Source organism: Neofelis nebulosa, chromosome 13, assembly GCF_028018385.1.
Source record: "Neofelis nebulosa isolate mNeoNeb1 chromosome 13, mNeoNeb1.pri, whole genome shotgun sequence".
Classification (NCBI taxonomy): Eukaryota; Metazoa; Chordata; class Mammalia; order Carnivora; family Felidae; genus Neofelis; species Neofelis nebulosa.
This window is the reverse complement of record NC_080794.1, coordinates 16409934-16432206: the sequence shown is the minus strand read 5'-3', so window position 1 is coordinate 16432206 and position 22273 is coordinate 16409934. Positions and strand designations below refer to the sequence as shown.

Genomic DNA, 22273 nt, shown 5'->3' with positions numbered 1-22273 from the left:
AATACAATATGAATAATGTAATATAAAATAATATAAAATGATATATAATATACAAAATCAGATAATAATGTAAATATCTATGAATATAATATAAATATATATTTTGTTACTATAATACAGGTGTTTTCGATTTTAGTTCCTATCAAATTAAACATGTTCTGGGGATAGGAAAATAGTGTTCAGTCTAAAGATCACTATTAGTATGAATTTGTGAAGTAAGACCTTTTTTTGCCATCAAATCTAATCTGAGTTCCTATGAGAAAAAATCAGAATTGTCTGCAGTTAGGAAGTGGAAAGAGTGGGTACCACTCCCTCAAAATAGTAGGCCCAAACATATTGCCCATCAGTTGGATCAAGAGATTCTGTCTACACTTTTATCTACAGAAAGGATTCTCTTTCTACCTTCTAACTTCCCAGAATAATTATTTGGGACTCAAATCTTCAGAGTCCATAAAAATTCTTCCAGACTGCCGCCATGTCTGTGTGTTGACCAAACATGATAATCCTAGCTTTGTGAAATGAACAGTAGACTTGGTTAGTAAAGAACACTGGGACATAAAATAAATCACTTTGCTTTAGCTTCGGGTCATTTCTCTTTCAAAATGGTGTTAATGGCATCAACAGCAGTAACCATAATTACAAATGCTCAAGTCCTTCTTCTGTACGAGGGATAGCAATCAGTGCTTTGCCTGTATTATCCGGTTCAGTCATCCAGGAACCCAACAGGCTCTTCTTTGATGCACTTACATTATGCACATCAGTAAGTAGTGAATCGCATTGGTGTAACAAGGAAATTGTATTGATGCATAAGTTACTTTATAGTATGTTTATATTTTGAAATAGTCTGGACAAGCTTTTTCCATACTTAAGAAGAAAGACTTGTGAGAAGATCTTAAGAACAAAGCTGAAAACCTGCAGTCCCTTTATTTAGTACAAGTAGAACCTGAATTAGCATCTACACCTGATAGATATGTCTGCTTGGAGAAGTTATAGATCTAGATGAAGTGACTGCAGAGTTTTTTTTTTTCTGAATTAGAATAATAGATTCATGAAGAAAGCTAAACACCCAACCAAGTTTCTACTTTGGATCAAAAAGGTCTCTACCTGGTAGCAAATCACCCTCAATACCTACTTTTTGAAGGAAGGGACACAGACCCCAGGGTTTAAGGTTGGCAAACATAGGCCATGATGCTTTGTGAAAATATCATTAAGTATTTAACTGTTCTAGTGTTTTTATTGATTTTCGACTACTTTGGTTTCTGTTAGTGCTCTGGATACAAGAATACATGTGTCTTTCAGTTACGTACATACAGCATTATAGAACTATCTGTCCTGCTTTCGTCCTGATTTTATAAAAAGAGAAATTGAAGGTGAGTGGGGTTAAGTAATCCAGCCACCTTCACACAGTTGGTAAGTGGTGGACCCAGGACTGGATTCTGTCACTTCCAGGGTAGGCTCTCTTAACTTCTGTGACATGAATATCAAACTAAGTTTAATTCCTTTTTCCTGATTGCAACTGTTTATTATTATTAGTAGTAGTAGTAGTAGTAGTAGTAGTAGTAGTATGGCAAAAGGAAAATTTCACAGAAGAGGAGCCTGTCTTGGGTCCTAACATATTCTTCAAGACAGATCTCTTCAGGTTAATACCTGTTGATCAATGGATCCCTCTACTTTGATGCAGTATGTCTCATCACCTGTAATAATAGCCTTTGTTCTGGTCTGCTCTCTGGTAATAGAGCCATCCGGCTTCCTTAATCAGTGCTGCATTATGTATCCTACCCTTTTCTTTTTCATGTATCTGTGTCTTTATATTCCAAATGGAGTCAGGGGTAGGAATAGATTTTCAGCATCACACGGGAGGGGTTAAAAGGAAGGTTTTACTGGAAAAGGTGGAAGCTTGCAGAACAAGAGAGGAGGCAAAGTTACCATGCTCTCCCCAAATGCCCAGATTTCCTGCCGGACAGCTGTTGGCCAGCCTTGTCTCAGTACCCAGATGCCCAGGCTCACACCCTAACCTGTGGCAAGTGTAGTCCCCACCACCAGGTTGCAGACAGACCCTCCATGACCCTGGGCCACAAGTCCCCTGCTCTACTGGGAGGAGGTGGAAGACGGGGCTCTCTGGGAAAACCAGAAGGAACACCTACATTCTTCTTCCTCCTCCTTCTTCCTCCGCCTCCCCTCTCGCACCCCTCCTCCTCCTCCTCCTCCTCCTCCTCCCTGATTTATTCATTCATTTTTTCTTTTCTTTCTCTCCCTCCTCCTCCTTCTGCTTCCTGCTTCTTCTTTCTTTCTTCCCCTTCCTCCTCCTCCTCCTCCTCCTCCTCCTCCTCCTCCTCCTCCTCGTCCTGGTCCTGGTCCTGGTCCTGGTCCTGGTCCTGGTCCTGGTCCTCGTCCTCGTCCTCGTCCTCGTCCTCCTCCTCCTTCTTTTGAAAAATATTGCCCTTTGTGTCATGCCTCCTTCAGCCATGCTCCATTCTCTCTGGTTCTCCAAACTTTTGCTGTAAGGTAACATGGCTTGTGAAAGTATTGAGAGATTTTGGCAACATGAAGACACATTCTGGTGAAAGAGAAGAGAAGCTCTTCCTCTGTCACCATACCAGCACTAGGACCAGTTACTGATGAGTCCCAGTCACCAAAACCACAGAGCTGACAAGGAAGCAAGAAAACAGTTAGATTTTCTCCATGAAAATTAAAAAAAAAAAAAAAATTACGTAAAGTGTAAGTCCAGATACGTTGTTTTAGTTTCACTGTGTGTATTGTCATTAACATAATGATTACACCTTCCTCTGGTTACAACCCATTTGGACTGTAAAGGGGAGCTCACTGCCCCATCCTTCCACGTGTCCCCATGGTGTGTCTCCGTGCCTTCAGACACTGCTGCCCCTGCAGTGATGCATTGGTGAGTCAAGGCATAAACCTCCTGTTAGTTCACCTGCTATTGTACATTCCTTTGTTTATTTATTTTTATTTATGTAAACCCAAGTTAGTTCACATACAGTGTAGTATTAGTTTCAGGAGTAGGGGCGCCTGGGTGGCTCGGTTGGTTATGTGTCCGCCTTCAGCTCAGGTCATGATCTCACAGTTTGTGGATTCAAGCTCTGCGTTGAGCTCTGTGATGACAGCTCAGAGCCTGGAGCCTGCTTTGGATTCTGTGTCTCCCTCTGTCTCTGCCCCTCCCCCACTCATTCATTCATTCATTCATTCTCTCTCTCTCAAAAATAAATAAAGATTTAAAACAATTAATAAAAAATGGAGTAGAACCCAGTGATTCATCACTTACATGTAACACCCAGTGTTCATCCCAAAAAGTGCCCTCCTTAATACCCATCACCCATTTGGCCCATCCTTCACCCACCTGCCCTCCAGCAACCCTGTTTGTTGTCTGTATTTGAGTCTCTTATGACTTGCGTCCCTCCCTGTTTTTATATTATTTTTACTTCCCTTCCCCTATGTTCATCTGTTTTGTATCTTAAATTCCACATATGTTTGAAATCATATGATATTTGTCTTTCTATGACTGACTGATTTCACTTAGCAGAATACACTCTAGTTCCATCCACGTTTTTGCAAATGCCAAGATTACATTCTTTTTGATTGCCTAGTAATACTCCATTGTATCTCTTATGGTTTGCCTCCCTCTCTATTTTTATTTTATTTAAACAGAAAATAGAATCCCATTGACTTCCCTAATATTGAAAGTACTTACCACATAATTTTTAAGGGTTAGTTATATGAATTATTTGTAAATAAGTGTGTACTTGAGCCTTGAACATATTACTAGGTCAGAAAATGCCATCATTGGGACCCCTGGGTGGCTCAATCATTTGAGTGTCTGACTCTTGATTTCTGCTCGGGTCATGATCTCACAGTTCATAGATTCGAGCCCCTTGTAGTGCTCTAGGCTGACAGCATAAAGCCTACTTGGGGTTTTCTCCCTCCCTCTCTGCCCCTCCACCCCTAGCACTCTTTTCTTTTGCTCAAGATAAATAAACTTAAAAAAAAGAAAAGAAAATGCCATCATTGTCAGACTGTACTTTTGGATGTATTATCTGTAGCTAGTCATTTGCCATTTCAAAAAAAAAAAATAGAAGAATCACTTTCACTCAATTTTTATATCTATATGTACTAGTATGTGGAAAAAGTAGAAGGAAATAATCTTCACTTAGACATGCATTTGTGTGTGTGTGTTTAATCATTATTCAGATTTATTGTTACAGAAGAACAATTGTTCCTTTCAACATTCCCTAGGCAGGTAAAACTGACTGATAATAATGTTATAAAGAAATATTACAGCTATTACTATTGTTATATTACTATTACTATTAATTTGCTGAGAAAATCTTCCAAAGAGACCCCCTCCTTTATTTGTAACTATACAATGATATAACATTTGGGCCTTAAGAAAATGCAGCTGTCACATTTTGCATTATTATTCAAGCTAGATTTATATTTATGGATTATCTATATATTATTGTGTGTTATCCTGAGGCAATGGGTTCTGTAGATATTCCATTTATTCTAATGTTTTTCGGGGGGTACATTTTTATTTGCATAGCCACATCTTTTCTAGATGCCATAATTTTAATAAAATGGATGGGCTGAAAATGATTGCCCTAAGCTATAGTGCACTACTCTTTGGCAAAGGGATTGTTGGTGTGTGTGTGGGCAGGGGGGTGCGGAATGGGATTTGAATTGCATCAGTGCTGTTTGCATCCAACTTGTAAAATGCATGGAATCTTTAACAAAATAGGGAAGATTGGAGATGTCCTGTCTTTTCAACTCATCCAACAAATGTCCACAATTTAGCCTGCCGAAAGGATAATAAGAAAGCAAGCATCACAATGCCACATTGGACTAGCGTGTTGTTCTGGTCAAGCACCCCAGACGTGTCTTAAAGAAGAATGGACTCAGTCATGGGTCTGCACACTACTTTTGACTTTCACATTGAGATTTATGTTTTATGGATTTGCTCTAAGATGAAAGAAGAAAGAAGCAGTTCTCACCATGGGAGACCCTGCTACTTCTTTATCTCTTCCTTTTCTTCCTCTCTCTTATTTTCAGGACATCTCTTTTCATATCGGAAGTCTTACTGAGTGAACTGAAGTATCAGCCTCTGTTACTTCAGGATCTCCTTTTGTTCAGGGTGAAACCCAGTGATGGCTCCTGTGAGAAGTGATGGACAGGGAGGGGAGCAGGTTTAAGTTGTCCAAAGGGAAACAAATAGATGATGAAACTCACCAAGTGTCTGAATCTCTGCCTGCCACCCTCATCTCCAAAGAAACATCATTTATAAATAGTGGAATAAAGGTGATTTTCACCCTTTTGAAACAGGACGTCTTCTGTATCATGCCAGATGTTACATTGGATGTTTTTTGCTTTAAAACAGACTTGCCGGTCAGCTGGCATTTAAGCGTATGATCTTGTTAAAGATGCTGTACAAGTAGGATATGTCTTCAAATAATTGTCTCTGGCCCGCAGGTACGATTCTGGTGGATAACATGCTGATCAAAGGGACTGCGGGAGGACCAGACCCCACAATCGAACTTTCCTTAAAGGACAACGTGGATTACTGGGTGTTGCTGGACCCCGTCAAGCAAATGCTCTTCCTGAACAGCACGGGCAGAGTTCTGGATAGAGACGTTAGTGACTCTTTTTTCCTTTTGTCCCTGTGTTACAACCTTACTATAGTTTTCATCACTGCATGTGTTTGTTGAGGATGATCTCGGACTTTCTTTATATGATTTGAGATTCTTTTCTGTGCTTATGAACAAAAACATTTGTTTAACTCCTTGAAGGAAGAATAAGAAGGGGAGGGGCCATCTGTGTCTGGGAGAATGATTGTATTTCCCTCTGACCCCCCCAGGAACGCGTGGAGGGTAGATGTTCACACTAAGGGGTGGTGACTTTGGAAGAGCAGGGGAGGGAGAGCAATGCAGAGTGTGGGCGTGCAGCAGGTGTTGCTTGAGGACGCAGAGTGACAGGAAGAGCACAGGGGCTGCCGTCACTAGGAGTGAGCACGGGGTGAGGGATGGGTTTGTGGCCGTGCGCATGTAGGGCTGGGGAAAAATCAAAAGAAGGTGAGCGCGACTTTCCTGGCGATGTGCCAGTCCAGCTGTGACCTAAGCAGTAAGGCAGCCTGACCTACGTATTGTGTCATGAAGAATAGCTCAGCTACCAAAGCTGCTGAATGTCTCATTTCCGAAAAAGTGGGAAGACTTGGGTAGATTTATGTAGGCTTCTAAGTGTTGAGTGCAGAGATGAGTGTGCGTGTGTGTGCATGTGGCCGGGCGTGCACGACAGTAATTGTGCAGGACCTTGGGAGTACATCTAAACATGTGTGTACTCCCAAAGTTCCAAGTCATGAAATCCAAATGTCAGACCCTCAGCGTAATGAACCTGAATCATCTCCCTGCATCACTCAGATTTATGATCCGCTCTACAATACGGTGTGTGGAGTGGATGACCCCTGACGTAGTTCATGTCTAAAATTCGGAGTCTCTTAGAGCTTTGCGGTCAGGGGGTGGGTGGGAGGGTATAGGACAGGATGGGTTGTCTTTGTCCACTTGGGGGCCCCACACGCAGCTGACTGAGCAGATGGGAAGCACCGGTGGCGGTGGACAGTATGAGTGACACTGTCAGGCTCAACGTGGGGGAAAAAGTCAGCCTGGATGCTGCCCCCGGTCCCCCACCACTCCCTACTGACTGCTGTTTATACCCTACACTTTGCAATTTTGGCCGGGCAGCTATGAGAGTATAAAATGGAATGGGAACCATTATTATCTATTATCGTAGCTTAATTTACATCCTAAGTCATAACTTTTGTGACAGTAGTGTGGATAATGGCACCCAGGCTGCACCAGTGCCCCCAGCTGCGACCATACATGCTCCCTTTCCTGGCCTTCATTAGGGGCATTCACATGCTCCCTTTCCTGGCCTTCATTAGGGGCATTCACATCCACGTCACATGGATTTCATTATGTAACCTGTTAGGAGAATTATAGAATACTCATCTAGACCACTGTTACTTTATACTGTTTCCTTTTCTTAAAATCACCTACTACCTAAGTATAATAATTTACTAGTTTACTGGCAAATTACTTTCTTTTTGACACCATTTTTTTCATGTGATATTAAAAGCACAAGTTCTAGAGTGAATGAGTAGAGACAAAGGATATACTTCAGTATAAATAAATGGTGTTCTGTGTCTCCAACCTAAAACATTATTTAATTACTTACTAAAGATTGCCTTTACCTTCAAAAAAAAGCATCTGCTTCCCTAGTATTATTTTTTATTTCTAATAAGGGCAGCATTTATTGGACATTGGCTCAACTGAAACAGTACCATGGGAATACACTTAAAATTGTTTGACTTGAAAGTAATAATTGCAAAAAATGTGAATGAATACAGTTTATGTGTTCATCTGGGCTGATTTTTGGTTTATTTATTTATTTTTGAGGGACAGAGCAAGCGAGAGAGAGAGAGAGAGAGAGAGAGAAACACAAGCAGGGGAGGGGCAGAGAGAGAGAATCCCAAAGAGAGAGAGAGAGAGGGAAACACAAGCAGGGGAGGGGCAGAGAGAGAGAATCCCAAACAGGATCCATACTCTCAGCACACAGCCCAATGTGGGGCTCAACCCCATGAACTGTGAGATCATTACCTGAGCTAAAATCAGGATTCAGATGCTTAACCAAATGAGCCACCCAAGTGCCCCAGGCTATTTTTATTTTTTAAACACGATAATAAAGCTAATTTCCACCTACTTAAAATGTTCTTTGGACTAGGAATGGTATGGTCAAGTTAAACTTGCCAAGGTATTTCCTAAATTAAAGTGTTGTCAGTGGATACTTACCTGAAATATCTAAAGATGCAGATTAGAACATCTAAAGAATATTAAGTGTGAAATGAATATTGCAGAGGAACATCTATAAACGAAAAGCAAAACATATGCTCACGTAGGTGCGACATATTAGCAACTTGGCAAACAAATTCATTGAAATAACGGGAAGAAATAAGTAAAAGACATGATGATAGTACATATGAGGTCAAGGTTAGGTTTGCTAAATACAGTATGTACTTTCAATGTAGTATTTTTTAGAGTTTGCTGATTACAGATGCTTTACAGAATCTTTGGATTTTAGAGGCGGAAGGACTCTTAAAGTTTTGCTAATTCAATTTTTTTTCCCATAATCTGTGCAGTAGATTTTGACCCAGTGAGTCTTTAACATTTAGCACTTGCCTGTGGTGAAATGAGAATAATAAAACAATGGGGTGATTTTGTTTATTTATTTTTGTCTCCAAAGCTAAGTGTGTTCATTTTATTCTGATATCATGCCCTCTTTGCATTTTTTATTTTCTGTGGACCTTGTAGATTATAGATGGCTTTTGCTTTAAAAAAAAATAACGTTTATTTATTTTTGAGAGAGAGAGAGACAGAGCATGAGCAGGGTAGGGGCAGAGAGAGAGAGAGAGAGAGAGAGAGAGCGCCAGTGAGCAGAATTGGAAGCAGGCTCCAAGCTCCAAGCTGTCACCACAGAGCCCGACGTGGGACTCAAACCTACTGACTGTGAGATCATGACCTAAGCCGGAGTCGGATGCTTAATCAACTGAGCCACCCAGGCGCCCCTATGGCTTTTGCTTTTTGAAAGTCTTTCTTAAAGAAGGAAAAGATTATCTATCTCATGTTAGCTTTCCATGGTTTTTGCTGGCTTGTTCTTTTCTGGTATGTTGTTGTTGTATATTTTACTCGCCTGCTGCTCTAGTGTGCTGTGTTTAGGTGAAGAGAGTCTAAGTCCATGCAGCTAATTAACTAGTTCGCCATGCTGCCCAACAATTGGTCTTTGGTGTCAGGTAATTCTTCTTGGATAAATGTGTGAGATGGATTTAAGCGAAGCATCAGAAGTCTAAGTGTAAACATAGTAAAAAGAGAAATGTGGAAGAAGTAAGAAGTGTAAGAATAAGAGTAACAGTGTGTAGTGTCAACCTGCTGGCTGGTAATGGGGGCCATCGAGTTAAAGAGTGACCACAAAAGGGGAAAAGAATAGTTTGATATAAAAAAAAAAAACCTACCAAATCTTTATAATATAACAGAAATGAATTGTGTCATTAAGAAATATTTTCTTGGGCACCCATGTGTCTCAGCTGGTTAAACAACAGACTTCATCTCAGGTTATGACTCACGGTTTATGAGTAAAGCCCCACATCAGGCTCTGTGCTAGTAGCTTTGAATCCTCTCCCCCCACCCCCCAAAATAAATAAATAAACTTAAAAAACAAAAAGAACTATTTCCTTGGAGGCTCACTGTATTGCTGATTACTAAGTTTTGATGAGTCAAGGAAATAATGATAGGCTGAAATCAATCTTTCATTGATGGATTTGTTATTAAGTCTTCATTTTTGGGAGATAGAGCACTTAGGATTACCATCAAATCTATGGACTCATTTCTCAAGAAAAAGTTTATTTGCACATGAATAAATTGCCACCAAATTCAAGAGTTTCACTAACTACCAAGGTTACCTAGACCCCAGGTTATAGGTTTTGCCTTGGGAAAGCATCTTCCTACTTTTCTTACTCTTAAATTGTTAGAGGGTTTTACATCTCAAAATCAGTAATTGTAAACAGAAGCAAGAAAAGGAGTTGTTGGCTGTACTTTCATATCTATACTTTCATATAGCAGCCCACTAGAGTAACTGGCTGTGGTCCTAATGCTTTCCTGAGCCATTAGATGCCTGCCACGTTTTCCATAATAGAAAGTGATCTCCATGTGACTCAGAAAAAATAAATCTCAGTATAAGCTCTTGCTTCAGTGCAGCTTACTATTTCCTATATTAATCTTTGAATTTTTTAAATTCTTGTGAATTGCTCTCTCTGACGCCATGACACTTTTACGGCTTTATTCATCAAAGTCTAAAGGTGTTTATTCTGAAAATTCTTAACCCAGCGCCCATCTGTTTTATGTGAAGCACAGACTATTGCTGCTAGTAAAGGAGTGTGGTAAACCCATGTTTTCAGTCCAAATCCAATCACAACTGGAAATTTTAATTTTATTTAACAGTAAAATAATATCAGCTTATGGCACACATATCAGAAAATAAAAATCATATGTGCAAACATTATTTTCCATCTAAGGAAAATATTTAATATTTATCCTGCTGTATATTATTTCAAACATATATATGTGTTGGCATTTGTCTTTATAGTATCACACTGGGTATGATGTTTCAGCCTTTTTTAATGTGATTTGTAATATACTTCCTTCCATGTGAATGAATGTATATATAATCATTTTTACTGGCTGCATAGTGTTTCATTGGATGAATAAATCGAGATTCTTTTTCAAAACAGTCTCCTATTTTGGACATCAAGTTGGAAGTTATTGATGATTTTCTTTTCTTGCCGTATCTTTGTCCAGTTTTGATATCAGGGTAATGCTGGCCACATAAAATGAGTTTAAAAGAATTCCCCCTTCTATCTTGGAAGAGTTTGAGATGGATTGGTCTCCATTTGTCTTTGAATTCTTGGTAGGATAGAGCAGAAAAGCCATCTGGTCCTGGACTTTTATTTGTTGGGAGGGTTTTGATGACTGATTCTATTTCCATGCTAGTAATCATTCTGTTCAGATTTTCTATTTCCTCATTATTCAGTCCTGTTAGATGGTATATTTCTAGGAGTTTGTCCATTTCTTCCAGTCTGCCCAATTTGTTGAGACATAATTATTCATAGTAGTCTCTTCTGATCCTTTGAGATATCAGATGTAATGTCTTCTTGTTTCTATTTTTTTTAATATACGAAATTCATTGTCAAATTGGTTTCCATACAACACCCAGTGCTCATCCCAAAAGATGCCCTCTTCAATACCTATCACCCACCCTCCCCTCCCTCTCCCCCATCAACCCTCAGTGTGTTCTCAGTTTTTAACAGTCTCTTATGCTTTAGCTCTCTCCCACTCCAACTTCTTTTTTTTCCTTCCCCTCCCCCATGGGTTTCTGTTAAGTTTCATACATATCTTTCTCTGTATGGCTTATTTCACTTAGCATAACGCTCTCCAGTTCCATCCACGTTGCTACAAAAGGCCATATTTCATTCTTTCTCATTGCCACGTAGTACTCCATTGTGTATATAAACCACAATTTCTTAAAATTATTTTAATGTTTTCTTTTATTTTTGAGACAGGGAGAGACAGAGCATAAACAGGGGAGGGTCAGAGAGAGGGAGACACAGAATCTGAAACAGGCTCCAGGCTCTGAGCTGTCAGCACAGAGCCCGATGCGGGGCTCGAACCCACGGATCGCGAGATCATGACCTGAGCCGAAGTCGGCCGCTTAACCGACTGAACCACCCAGGCGCCCCAAACCACAATTTCTTTATCCATTCATCAGTTGATGGACATTTAGGCTCTTTCCATAATTTGGCTATTGTTGAGAGTGCTGCTATAAACATTGGGGTAAAAGTGCCCCTATGCATCAGCACTCCTGTATCCCTTGGGTAAATTCCCAGCAGTGCTATTGCTGGGTCATAGGGTAGATCTATTTTTAATTTTTGAAGAACCTCCACACTGTTCTCTAGAGCGGCTGCACCAGTTTGCATTCCCACCAACAGTGCAAGAGGGTTCCCGTTTCTCCACATCCCTGCCAGCATCTATAGTCTCCTGATGTGTTCATTTTGGCCACTCTGACTGGCGTGAGGTGATATCTGAGTGTGGTTTTGATTCGTATTTCCCTGATGAGGAGCGACGTTGATCATCTTTTCATGTGCCTGTTGGCCCTCCGGATGTCTTCTTTAGAGAAGTGTCTATTCATGTTTTCTGCCCATTTCTTCACTGGATTATTTGTTTTTTGGGTGTGGAGTTTGGTGAGCTCTTTATAGATTTTGGATACCAGCCCTTTGTCCGATATGTCATTTGCAAGTATCTTTTCCCATTCCGTTGGTTGCCTTTTAGTTTTGTTGATTGTTTCCTTTGCTGTGCAGAAGCTTTTTATCTTCATGAGTTCCCAATAGTTCATTTTTGCTTTTAATTCCCTTGTCTTCGGGGATGTGTCAAGTAAGAAATTGCTACAGCGGAGGTCAGAGAGCTCTTTTCCTGTTTTCTCCTCTAGGGTTTTGATGGTTTCTTGTCTCACATTCAGGTCCTTTATCCATTTTGAGTTTATTTTTGTGAATGGTGTGAGAAAGGGGTCTAGTTTCAATTTTCTGCATGTTGCTGTCCAGTTCTCCCAGCACCATTTGTTAAAGAGACTGTCTTTTTTCCATTGGATGTTCTTTCCTGCTTTGTCAAAGATTAGTTGGCCATACTTTTGTGGGTCTGGTTCTGGGGTTTCTATTCTATTCCGTTGGGCTACGTGTCTGTTTTTGTGCCAATACCATGCTCTCTTGATGATGACAGCTTTGTAGTAGAGGCTAAAGTCTGGGATTGTGATGCCTCCTGCTTTGGCCGTCTTCTTCAAAATTACTTTGGCTATTCGGGGCCTTTTGTGTTTCCATATGAATTTTAGGATTGCTTGTTCTAGTTTCGAAAGAATGCTGGTGCAATTTTGATTGGGATTGCATTGAATGTGTAGATAGCTTTGGATAGTAATGACATTTTGACAATATTTATTCTTCCAACCCATGAGCATGGAATGTTTTTCCGTTTCTTTTTATCTTCTTCAATTTCCTTCATAAGCTTTCTATAGTTTTCAGCATACAGATCTTTTACATCTTTGGTTAGATTTATTCCTAGGTATTTTATGCTTCTTGGTGCAATTATGAATGGGATCAGTTTCTTTATTTGTCTTTCTGTTGCTTCATTGTTAGTGTATAAGAATGCAACTGATTTCTGTACATTGATTTTGTATCCTGCAACTTTGCTGAATTCATGTATCAGTTCTAGCAGACTTTTGGTGGAGTCTATCGGATTTTCCATGTATAGTATCATGTCATCTGCAAAAAGTGAAAGCTTAACTTCATCTTTGCCAATTTTGATGCCTTTGATTTCCTTTTGTTGTCTGATTGCTGATGCTAGCATTTCCCACACTATGTTAAACAACAGCAGTGAGAGTGGACATCCCTGTCGTGTTCCTGATCTCAGGGAAAAAGCTCTCAGTTTTTCCCCATTGAGGATGATGTTAGCTGTGGGTTTTCATAAATGGATTTTATGATGTTTAAGTATGTCCCTTCTATCCCGACTTTCTCAAGGGTTTTCATTAAGAAAGGATGGTGAATTTTGTCAAATGCTTTTTCTGCATCGATTGACAGGATCATATGGTTCTTATCTTTTCTTTTATTAATGTGATGTATCACATTGATTGATTTGTGAATGTTGAACCAGTCCTGCAGCCCAGGAATGAATCCCACTTGATCATGGTGAATAATTCTTTTTATATGCTGTTGAATTTGATTTGCTAGTATCTTATTGAGAATGTTTGCATCCATATTCATCAGGGATATTGGCCTGTAGTTCTCTTTTTTTACTGGGTCTCTGTCTGGTTTAGGAATCAGAGTAATACTGGCTTCATAGAATGAGTCTGGAAGTTTTCCTTCCCTTTCTATTTTTTGGAATAGCTTGAGAAGGATAGGTATCATCTCTGCTTTACACGTCTGGTAGAACTCCCCTGGGAAGCCATCTGGTCCTGAACTCTTATTTGTTGGGAGGTTTTTGATAACTGATTCAATTTCTTCGCTGGTTACGGGTCTGCTCAAGCTTTCTATTTCCTCCTGATTGAGTTTTGGAAGTGTGTGGGTGTTTAGGAATTTGTCCATTTCTTCCAAGTTGTCCAGTTTGTTGGCATATAATTTTTCATAGTACTCCCTGATAATTGCTTGTATTTCTGAAGAATTGGTTGTATTCATTCCATTTTCATTCATGATTTTATCTCTTTGGGTCATCTCCCTTTTCTTTTTGAGAAGCCTGGCTAGAGGTTTATCAATTTTGTTTATTTTTTCAAAAAACCAACTCTTGGTTTCATTGATCTGCTCTACAGTTTTTTTTAGATTCTGTATTGTTTATTTCTGGTCTGATCTTTGTTATTTCTCTTCTTCTGCTGCTTTAGGGTGTCTTTGCTGTTCTGCTTCTATTTCCTTTAGGTGTGCTGTTAGATTTTGTATTTGGGATTTTTCTTGTTTCTTGAGATAGGCCTGGATTGCAATTTATTTTCCTCTCAGGACTGCCTTCACTGCATCCCAAAGCATTTGGATTATTGTATTTTCATTTTCGTTTGTTTCCATATATTTTTTAAATTCTTCTCTAATAGCCTGGTTGACGCATTCTTTCTTTAGTAGGGTGTTCTTTAACCTCCATGCCTTTGGAGGTTTTACAGACTTTTTCCTGTGGTTGATTTCAAGCTTCATAGCATTGTGGTCTGAAAGTATGCATGGTATGATCTCAATTCTTGTATACTTATGAAGGACTGTTTTGTGACCCAATATATGATCTATCTTGGAGAATGTTCCATGTGCACTCGAGGAGAAAGTATATTCTGTTGCTTTGGGATGCAAAGTTCTAAATAGATCTGTCAAGTCCATCTGATCCAATGTATCATTCAGGGCCCTTGTTTCTTTATTGACTGTGTGTCTAGATGATCTATCCATTTCTGTAAGTGGGGTGTTAAAGTCCCCTGCAATTACCACGTTCTTATCAATAAGGTTGCTTATGTTTGTGAGTAATTGTTGTATATATTTGGGGACTCCCATATTCAGCGCATAGACATTTATAATTGTTAGCTTTTCCTGATGGATAGACCCTGTAATTATTATATAATGCCCTTCTTCATCTCTTGTTACAGCCTTTAATTTAAAGTCTAGTTTGTCTGATAAAAGTATGGCTACTCCAGCTTTCTTATGACTTCCAGTGGCATGATAAATAGTTCTCCATCCCCTCACTTTCAATCTATAGGTGTCCTCAGGTCTAAAATGAGTCTCTTGTAGACAGCAAATAGATGGGTCATGTTTTTTTTATCCATTCTGATACCCTATGTCTTTTGGTTGGAGCATTTAGTCCATTTACATTCAGTGTTATAGAAAGATATGGGTTTAGAGTCATTGTGATATCTGTAGGTTTCATGCTTGTAGCAATGTCTCTGGTACTTTGTCTCACAGGATTCCCCTTAGGATCTCTTGTAGGGCTGGTTTAGTGGTGATGAATTCCTTCAGTTTTTGTTTGTGTGGTAAGACCTTTATCTCTCCTTCTATTCTAAATGACAGCTTTGCTGGATAAAGGATTCTCAGCTGCATATTTTTCTGCTCATCACATTGAAGATCTCCTGCCAATCCTTTCTGGCCTGCCAAGTTTCAAAAGAGAGATCTGTCACGAGTCTTATCGGTCTCCCTTTATATGTTAGAGCATGTTTATCCCTAGCTGCTTTCAGAATTTTCTCTTGTTTCTAATTGTGTTTATTTGAATCCTCTTTTTCGTTTTTGTTTTTTTTTTCCCCCATTGGTGAGTCCAGCTCAAAGTGGCTCAATTTTGTTACTCTTTTCGAAGAAAGCTGTTAGTTTGGTGGTTCTTTTCTGTTGTCTTTTAGTCTCTATTTCATTTATTTCCAATCTGAAATTTGTTATTTTCTCTCTTCTACTAACTTTGGATTTCATTTGCTCTTCTTTTTCTAGTTCATTTAGATGTAAAGTGAGATTATTTATTTGAGATTTTTCTTATCTTTTGATGTAGGCATTTATGAACTTCACTTTTAGCACTGCTTTTGCTGTATCTCGTCAGTTTTGGTACATTGTATTTCTACTTTCAATTGTCTCAAGGTATTTTTTTTTATTTCTCTTTTCATTTTTTTTCCTTTGGTCCACTGGGTTTTCAGTTGCATGTAGTTTAATCTCCACTGTATATGAATTTTCTAGTTTTCTTCTTATAATTGATTTCTAGTTTTATACCATTGTGGTTGGAAAGGACACGATACAGTTTCAATATTCTTATATTTATTAATGCTCATTTTATGGCTTACTGTGTGATCTATCTTGGAGAAAGTTCCCTGTGCACTTGAGAAGAAGTATATTCAGTTGCTCTTGAATAGAAGATTCTGTATGTGTCTAAGTCCATCTGGTCTAATGGGTCATTCAAGGCCGATGTTTCCTTAATGATTCTCTGTCTGAATGATCTATGCATCGATGTAAGTGGGGCATTAAAGTCCCCTACCATTATTGTATTGCTGTCTATTTTTCCCTTTATGTCTGTTAATATTTACTTTATAAATTTAGGTGCTCTTATGTTGTGTGCATAAATGTTTACAAATGTCATATCCTCGTGTTGGACTGACCTCATTATCATTATTAATGTCTTTCTCTGTCTCTTATTACAGTCTGTGTTTTGAAGTCTTTTTTTCTTTTTTCTGATATAATACAGCTTATCCTGCATCCGATTAGTTTCCTGATGTGCTGTTACTTAGATTGTTGCCAAAAGTCTTTGTGTTGTTTATTTCGTGAGTATAATGAATCATCACAAAAAATGTAGGGATGCTCTGAATAGCAAAACAGAGCCCACAATCAGGGGTTGACCCTACTAACAATGCCAAAGCTCCATATTATGGTCACTAGGGTAGAATTCATTTTAGTGTTTCTTAGGGGAAAGTTGCTCTGGAAATTTTTTATTAGTGGGATTTTTTTCCATGGAGCTTTTCAAGTACAATGATGCTTGTCTAAGTGTCTTAGCCCATCTGGGCTGCTGTAAAAAATGCCAAAGGCTGGGTGCCTTATAAACAGCAGAAACTTCTTTCTCACAGTTCCAGAGGCTGAATGTGTGAAACCAGGTGCCAGCACAGTCAGGCACAGGTCCTCTCCAGGTTGCAGACTTCTTTTATTCTTACATTGTGGAAAAGGACAAGGACTCTGTCTTAGGCCTCTGTTAGAAGGGTGTTAATCTCATCACCTAGTCACCTGATTCATGTTGTTAAAGGGGGAATAAGAAGTAGTTGATGAAACTCACCAAGTATTAGAATTTCTGTCTTTTACCTTCACCCCCTCCCTAAAATATATTTTATGAGTAGCATAATAAAGGTGTGTTTACCATTGTTAAATTATGCCTAAAGTTGAATAAATTCTGCATTGAGACATACTTTCTTTTTTTCTTTCTTTTTTTTTTAAATTTTTTTTAACGTTTATTTATTTTTGAGACAGAGACAGAGCATGAACGGGGGAGGGTCAGAGAGAGGGAGACACAGAATCCGAAACAGGCTCCAGGCTGTCAGCACAGAGCCCGACGTGGGGCTTGAACCCACGGACCACAAGATCGTGACCTGAGCTGAAGTCGGCCGCTCAACCGACTGAGCCACCCAGGTGCCCCGAGACATACTTTCAAGTGAGCCAAAGACCCCACCTCCTAATACCATCACATTGATCATTAGTATTGCCACATGTGAATTTCGGAGGGCCAGAACACACAAACACTTGCATAGGAATATTCTTATTTTATTCAAAATTCTTTGTCTTATAAGGAAGGCACAAAAATGCCTTCAAATTAGCTGAAGATGATTCGTGAAAAATATTAAGAATATCAACATCATAGGTGCACCTGGGTGGCTTAGTTAGGTGCCCGACTCAACTCAGGTCTTGATGTCAGGGATGTGGGTTCAAGCCCTGCTTCGGGTTTGTTGTTGGGCATGAAACCTACTAAAAAGAAAAAAAAAAAAGGAATATCAACATCACAGAAATGAGAAATAATTTGATTTTTTTTTGGATTGTATTGAATATTGTAAATTTGCCAGGGACAGAAACTATTTGTTCTTGGACCACATGATCTGTACATTTCTTTGTGTATGTGCTGTGTTTCCTTCTTCCTATAGTTCAGAGTCCTCTGTGTATTTCTAACTCTCTCACCCCATTTCTTTGGTTGTATGTGGCTTTTTCTCTTACCAGCGTCCGCTCTGTTGCACCAGGCCCTGTACACTTTTAATGGAAAATGACCACAGTTACTGTGTTTTATCTAATTGATGAGAGAGAGCATCTAAATCCTCACAGGCTTGACTCAGTTACAGCCGGGGGAGCCAGGCGCGGCCACACGGTACATCCTTCTTCCACCTGTTCCTTCTGCGGTAGTGAGGGGAAAGTGTGTGTTCCAGAGAAGGAATTCTAAAACATGTCTTCTGTGCTTTGTTCAATGAGACCATAAACTATCTCTTAATGGAAACATTTGGGCAGTTATGGCCACCTAGAACTAAAAGAAAATTTAATAGGAATAGATGCACATTTTTAAGATTGAATGCTAAAAAAAATCAGCTAATAAACAAATGATCCCTACAAAAATTTCCAAGGATAAAAATAATCTTTAAAACTTCTCCAGCCTCCAATGTTTGCATTTAATTAGAAAACTTGTATATGACATTGTATATGACTTTTGACAATTTTTAAGCTTTGTCTATAGGTCTTTCCCTCATGGTCATTATTTTTTTATTCCCTATTTTTATTTCAGTTTACTAAAGTTACCTCGATTTTCTTCATGAAAAAGAGAGACAGAGAAGGAGAAGGTGTAAAATGAAGAGTCACGAATGATAAAATAACCAAAACATGTTGTCTGGCATGAAAATTAGGTCTCAGTAATGAAGGAGCATCACAGTCAAAATGATGGTCTCACTTGGCCAATATTACCTGGTCACTGTTGGGCATAATTGTCATAATGACATCAATGACTGAACAGTAATAGAAAGAAAAATAGGATTGTGGCATGGTCTTATTATACTTATCTCAAAACTCTGGAAAAACTTTCATAGCTTGACCAGAGAGAAATCATGTTTGTGGAAATCCCCAACATCTTACCTTCTCCTCTTTCAGACTCTAAGTTCACAGCTGTACAGAGAGCATGGACTCTCACGCCTGTGCCTGAGCCAATGTCCCCGTGACTACCAAGCTGCCTGCTTTCACTTCCACGGAGTCATCCTGATGGCTCGCACTTGGACTTTGGGACAGTCTCCTAATAGTCCTCTCAGCATATGTCAAGACTCAACCTGTTTTACATTCAAACACCGTTCTGACCTTGTCAACAGATGACTTTTCATTGCTATTATGCCTTCCCTGATATTCTTTTATCTCTGTGATTAGAATCTACCTTTAGCCTTGGCCATCAGTTGAATGTTAGCTACTACCAAGACACGCCTTACATGCCACTCCCTACGTAAAATATTCCTTTAAAAAAATTTTATTGTATATTTTTTAATTGGGAGAGAGAGAGAGAGAGAGAGAGAGAGAGAGAGAGAACAGGTGGGGCAGGAGCAGAGAGAGAAATTTCCAACTAGGTTCCCTGCTCAGCACAGAGCCCAATGCAGGGATCAGTCTCATGAACTATGAGATCATGACCTGAGCCAAAATCAAGAGTCAGGCGCTTAACCAACTGAGCCACCCAGGCACCCCCTACATATCATAGTTCTTAATGTTACACTGTTATGAAATTTCTTGCTCTAAACTCTAAAGTCTTCAAAACTCTTTGACTTGCATTGTATTTAAGTTCATCTCACATCAATTTTATGGGATTTGCTTACCTCACATCATATTAATCCTAACTCACATTGAACTTTGAATTTAATAAATACAAGTCAATAAACTGAATGCCCTTAATAGTTGATTATAAAAAATTTATCGGGGCGCCTGGGTGGCTCAGTCGGTTGAGCGTCCGACTTCGGCTCAGGTCATGGTCTTGCGGTCTGTGAGTTCAAGCCCTGTGTCAGGCTCTGTGCTGACAGCTCAGAGTCTGGAGCCTGCTTCCGATTCTGTGTCTCCCTCTGTCTCTTCTCCTCCCCCACTCATGCTCTGTTTCTCTCTCTCTCTGTCAAAAATAAATAAACATTTAAAAAATTTTAAAAAATTATCTTAATATTACATTATACCTAATTATAGTTTCAAATTGGTAATTTCTTCCTTAGTCAACTTATGTCAATATACCATTTATTATGATTATGGAAGTTTAATTTGTGAGGGGAAACTCATAACTCCAGCCAGCCATTTCCTTTAAGTCTTTTCATTATTTAAAAATAATTCAAAAACATACTGTGTCTTATTTCCTTTCACTGTCTTATAGTTATTTGTGAAATAATGAAGATTTTTCACTTTCTGAAAGTAGTGAGTACATAGGAAGAAAAAGCATGACAAAATCCATTCATTCCTGTGAGGATTGAGGTTGGCCTTTGCTTTAGGAGAAATAAAATCAATTCTTTTATACAGGTTTGCTAAAAACATGTTTTCTTATTAAATCAGTGAGCCCTCCAAATAACATGGTTTCTGGAGAAAACTCAATTCCCCTTGGATGTAAGATGTTTGCTACAATCAACAATGTTCACATCAATAAATTTCTTACAAAAATGACTTTGCATGTTAAATCCTAAGTTATTGTCTGAACACCTCATAATAAAATTTTAAATTTTTGTCTTTTTCAAATCACAAAATTCATACATATTTGTTGGTAATTTTTCCCTTCTTACTTTCTACCCTCAACCTTACTCTTCAAAGCTAACCTCCATCAACTGTTGGTATGTATCATTCCCAAACCTTATTTATGCGTATCAAAACTTATACTCGATATACACTAATGTATAAAAATGTGCAAATATGCCCTCAGGTATCATGTTAAACATTCATTTTCAAACTGGGAGAATAGTTGGCATGTCTAGGTATAATACGAATGGTAGTTGTTTTGAATAATTAGCCCAAAACAATTTCTACACAGGTTTTTTTTTTTTTCTTCGTTATGAAGCAATTGAAGAGAATTAGGGAAGGTAAAATTGGCTGAACAGTTGTGAAAGATAAACCAAAATTTCCCTAACAGATTCCTAAGCCTTTTGTGGTCCCCAAACTCTCACTGACTTGTAGAGCTGCACTTGCTATATTTATGACCTTCTTATGCGGCAGAATAGAATCTATTCCAAGGCAAGATTACAACGTGTGTTATATATGAGCCGCAGGGAATTCTGGCCTTCAGCACGATCCATTATGGTTGGAATTTATTGCAAGCTAAGGTCTATCCATGCTGCTCACAGTTGCAAGGGAGCTAGAGTCGAGAGACAAGAGTTCCGAGTGACCTGGTTACATCTAATTTATGGGCACTTCACGGGACCAAGTAGGGGCTCAGTGCACAGTGCATTTGATTCCCTACCTGCAGAGATTGTGACCTCTCTGTCCAGTGCTAGCACTCACTACAGCATTAGAAGCTGAGAGGAAATGGGTTTGTAGGGCTCTTTTGTAATATTCAGAAGATAAATAACTTTAGAAGAACGTAATTCGCCCAAATGTCTTCCGAGAGATGCCAAGTACAAACACAGTACAAGTATTTGGTTTCCTTTGGTTGTCTTTGTGGCTTTTTCTCTTTTGCTGCTCTTGTTGTTTTTACTTTACAATTGAAATACACAGGACTTGGCTCAAAAATCTATTGAAGAAAACACTTTAAAACTGATAGTAAAAAGCGAGAGACCTAATCTTTTTAAGTGATCTTTTTGCCTCGAGGTTCCTTATTTTCAATGATGTCTTGCTTGTCAGATGGTCCCTTCTATTCTGCACTGCCTTGCATTAATACAAAACCTCTACTTATATTGAAAAGAAATGCTTTGTGGTATTTTTTTATTCATTGGTGTTATTTCTTCTCTCTGAGACTACAGTGAATAAGCTTATATATCTCTTCAAAACAACCATTTAGATGCGGGGTGCATCTTGAGTGTTTTAGATTAAATATCCTCAGATTGTATCACACGTTCTCAAGGTGTTCAGACTTTACATCCTATTTGCCCATAAAATAGTGCTAACTAGAGTCTGGCCATCTCTGCATCTGATATTACTAACGAATATGAAGTTTGTACCAAGGCTCCATTGTCCGTTGACAGCATTGATGCGAAAACTCATCTCTCGCTCATCGAGATTTCACAATGATATTTTTGCATTAATGTGTGTAGCCATTTATTATACTTGGTTAATACCAATAAGGTGATTTAAATTTATTATTATAAAAATATATCATTGTGTAATCTATTATTCTGTCTTACTAAAATGATTTTGAATGTTGTCTTTTGTCATTAAATGTATGCTATATCCTTCAGAGCTTTGTGACATTCACAGATTTTTTTACACATGACCTTAATGTCTTCATTTATGTCAGTAATTAAAAGTGGAATGAGGTATATATCAGAACACTGAGCTATATGGCACTCACCAGATAACCTCCCTGCGTATGTTAATGATTCTTCAATTGATTCTTTCTGGGTACATTTATTCAGTCTGGTACAAACAGATTAAAATGCTTTTTTTCCTTTTACACTGCGTGTAAAAATATCTCAAGATTAAATAATGTTTGCTTCAGGTTAGATACGGTTTCTACAGTATTCT

General features: G+C 38.7%; 1 protein-coding gene across 16 annotated transcripts in view; it reads left to right on the top strand.

Annotated features, from left to right (window-relative positions):
* PCDH15 (protocadherin related 15) overlaps window positions 1-22273 on the top strand; it is a 1242339-nt gene that overhangs the window by 707986 nt on the left and 512080 nt on the right. For all 16 annotated transcript variants that reach the window (XR_009252204.1, XR_009252205.1, XM_058696346.1 and 13 more), the window contains one exon: window positions 5479-5639. Coding sequence is in view for 14 of the 16 variants with exons in the window: in XM_058696346.1 (XP_058552329.1) it covers window positions 5479-5639 (161 nt within the window). In the remaining 2 variants the exon portion in view is untranslated. The remainder of the gene's footprint in view (window positions 1-5478; window positions 5640-22273) is intronic.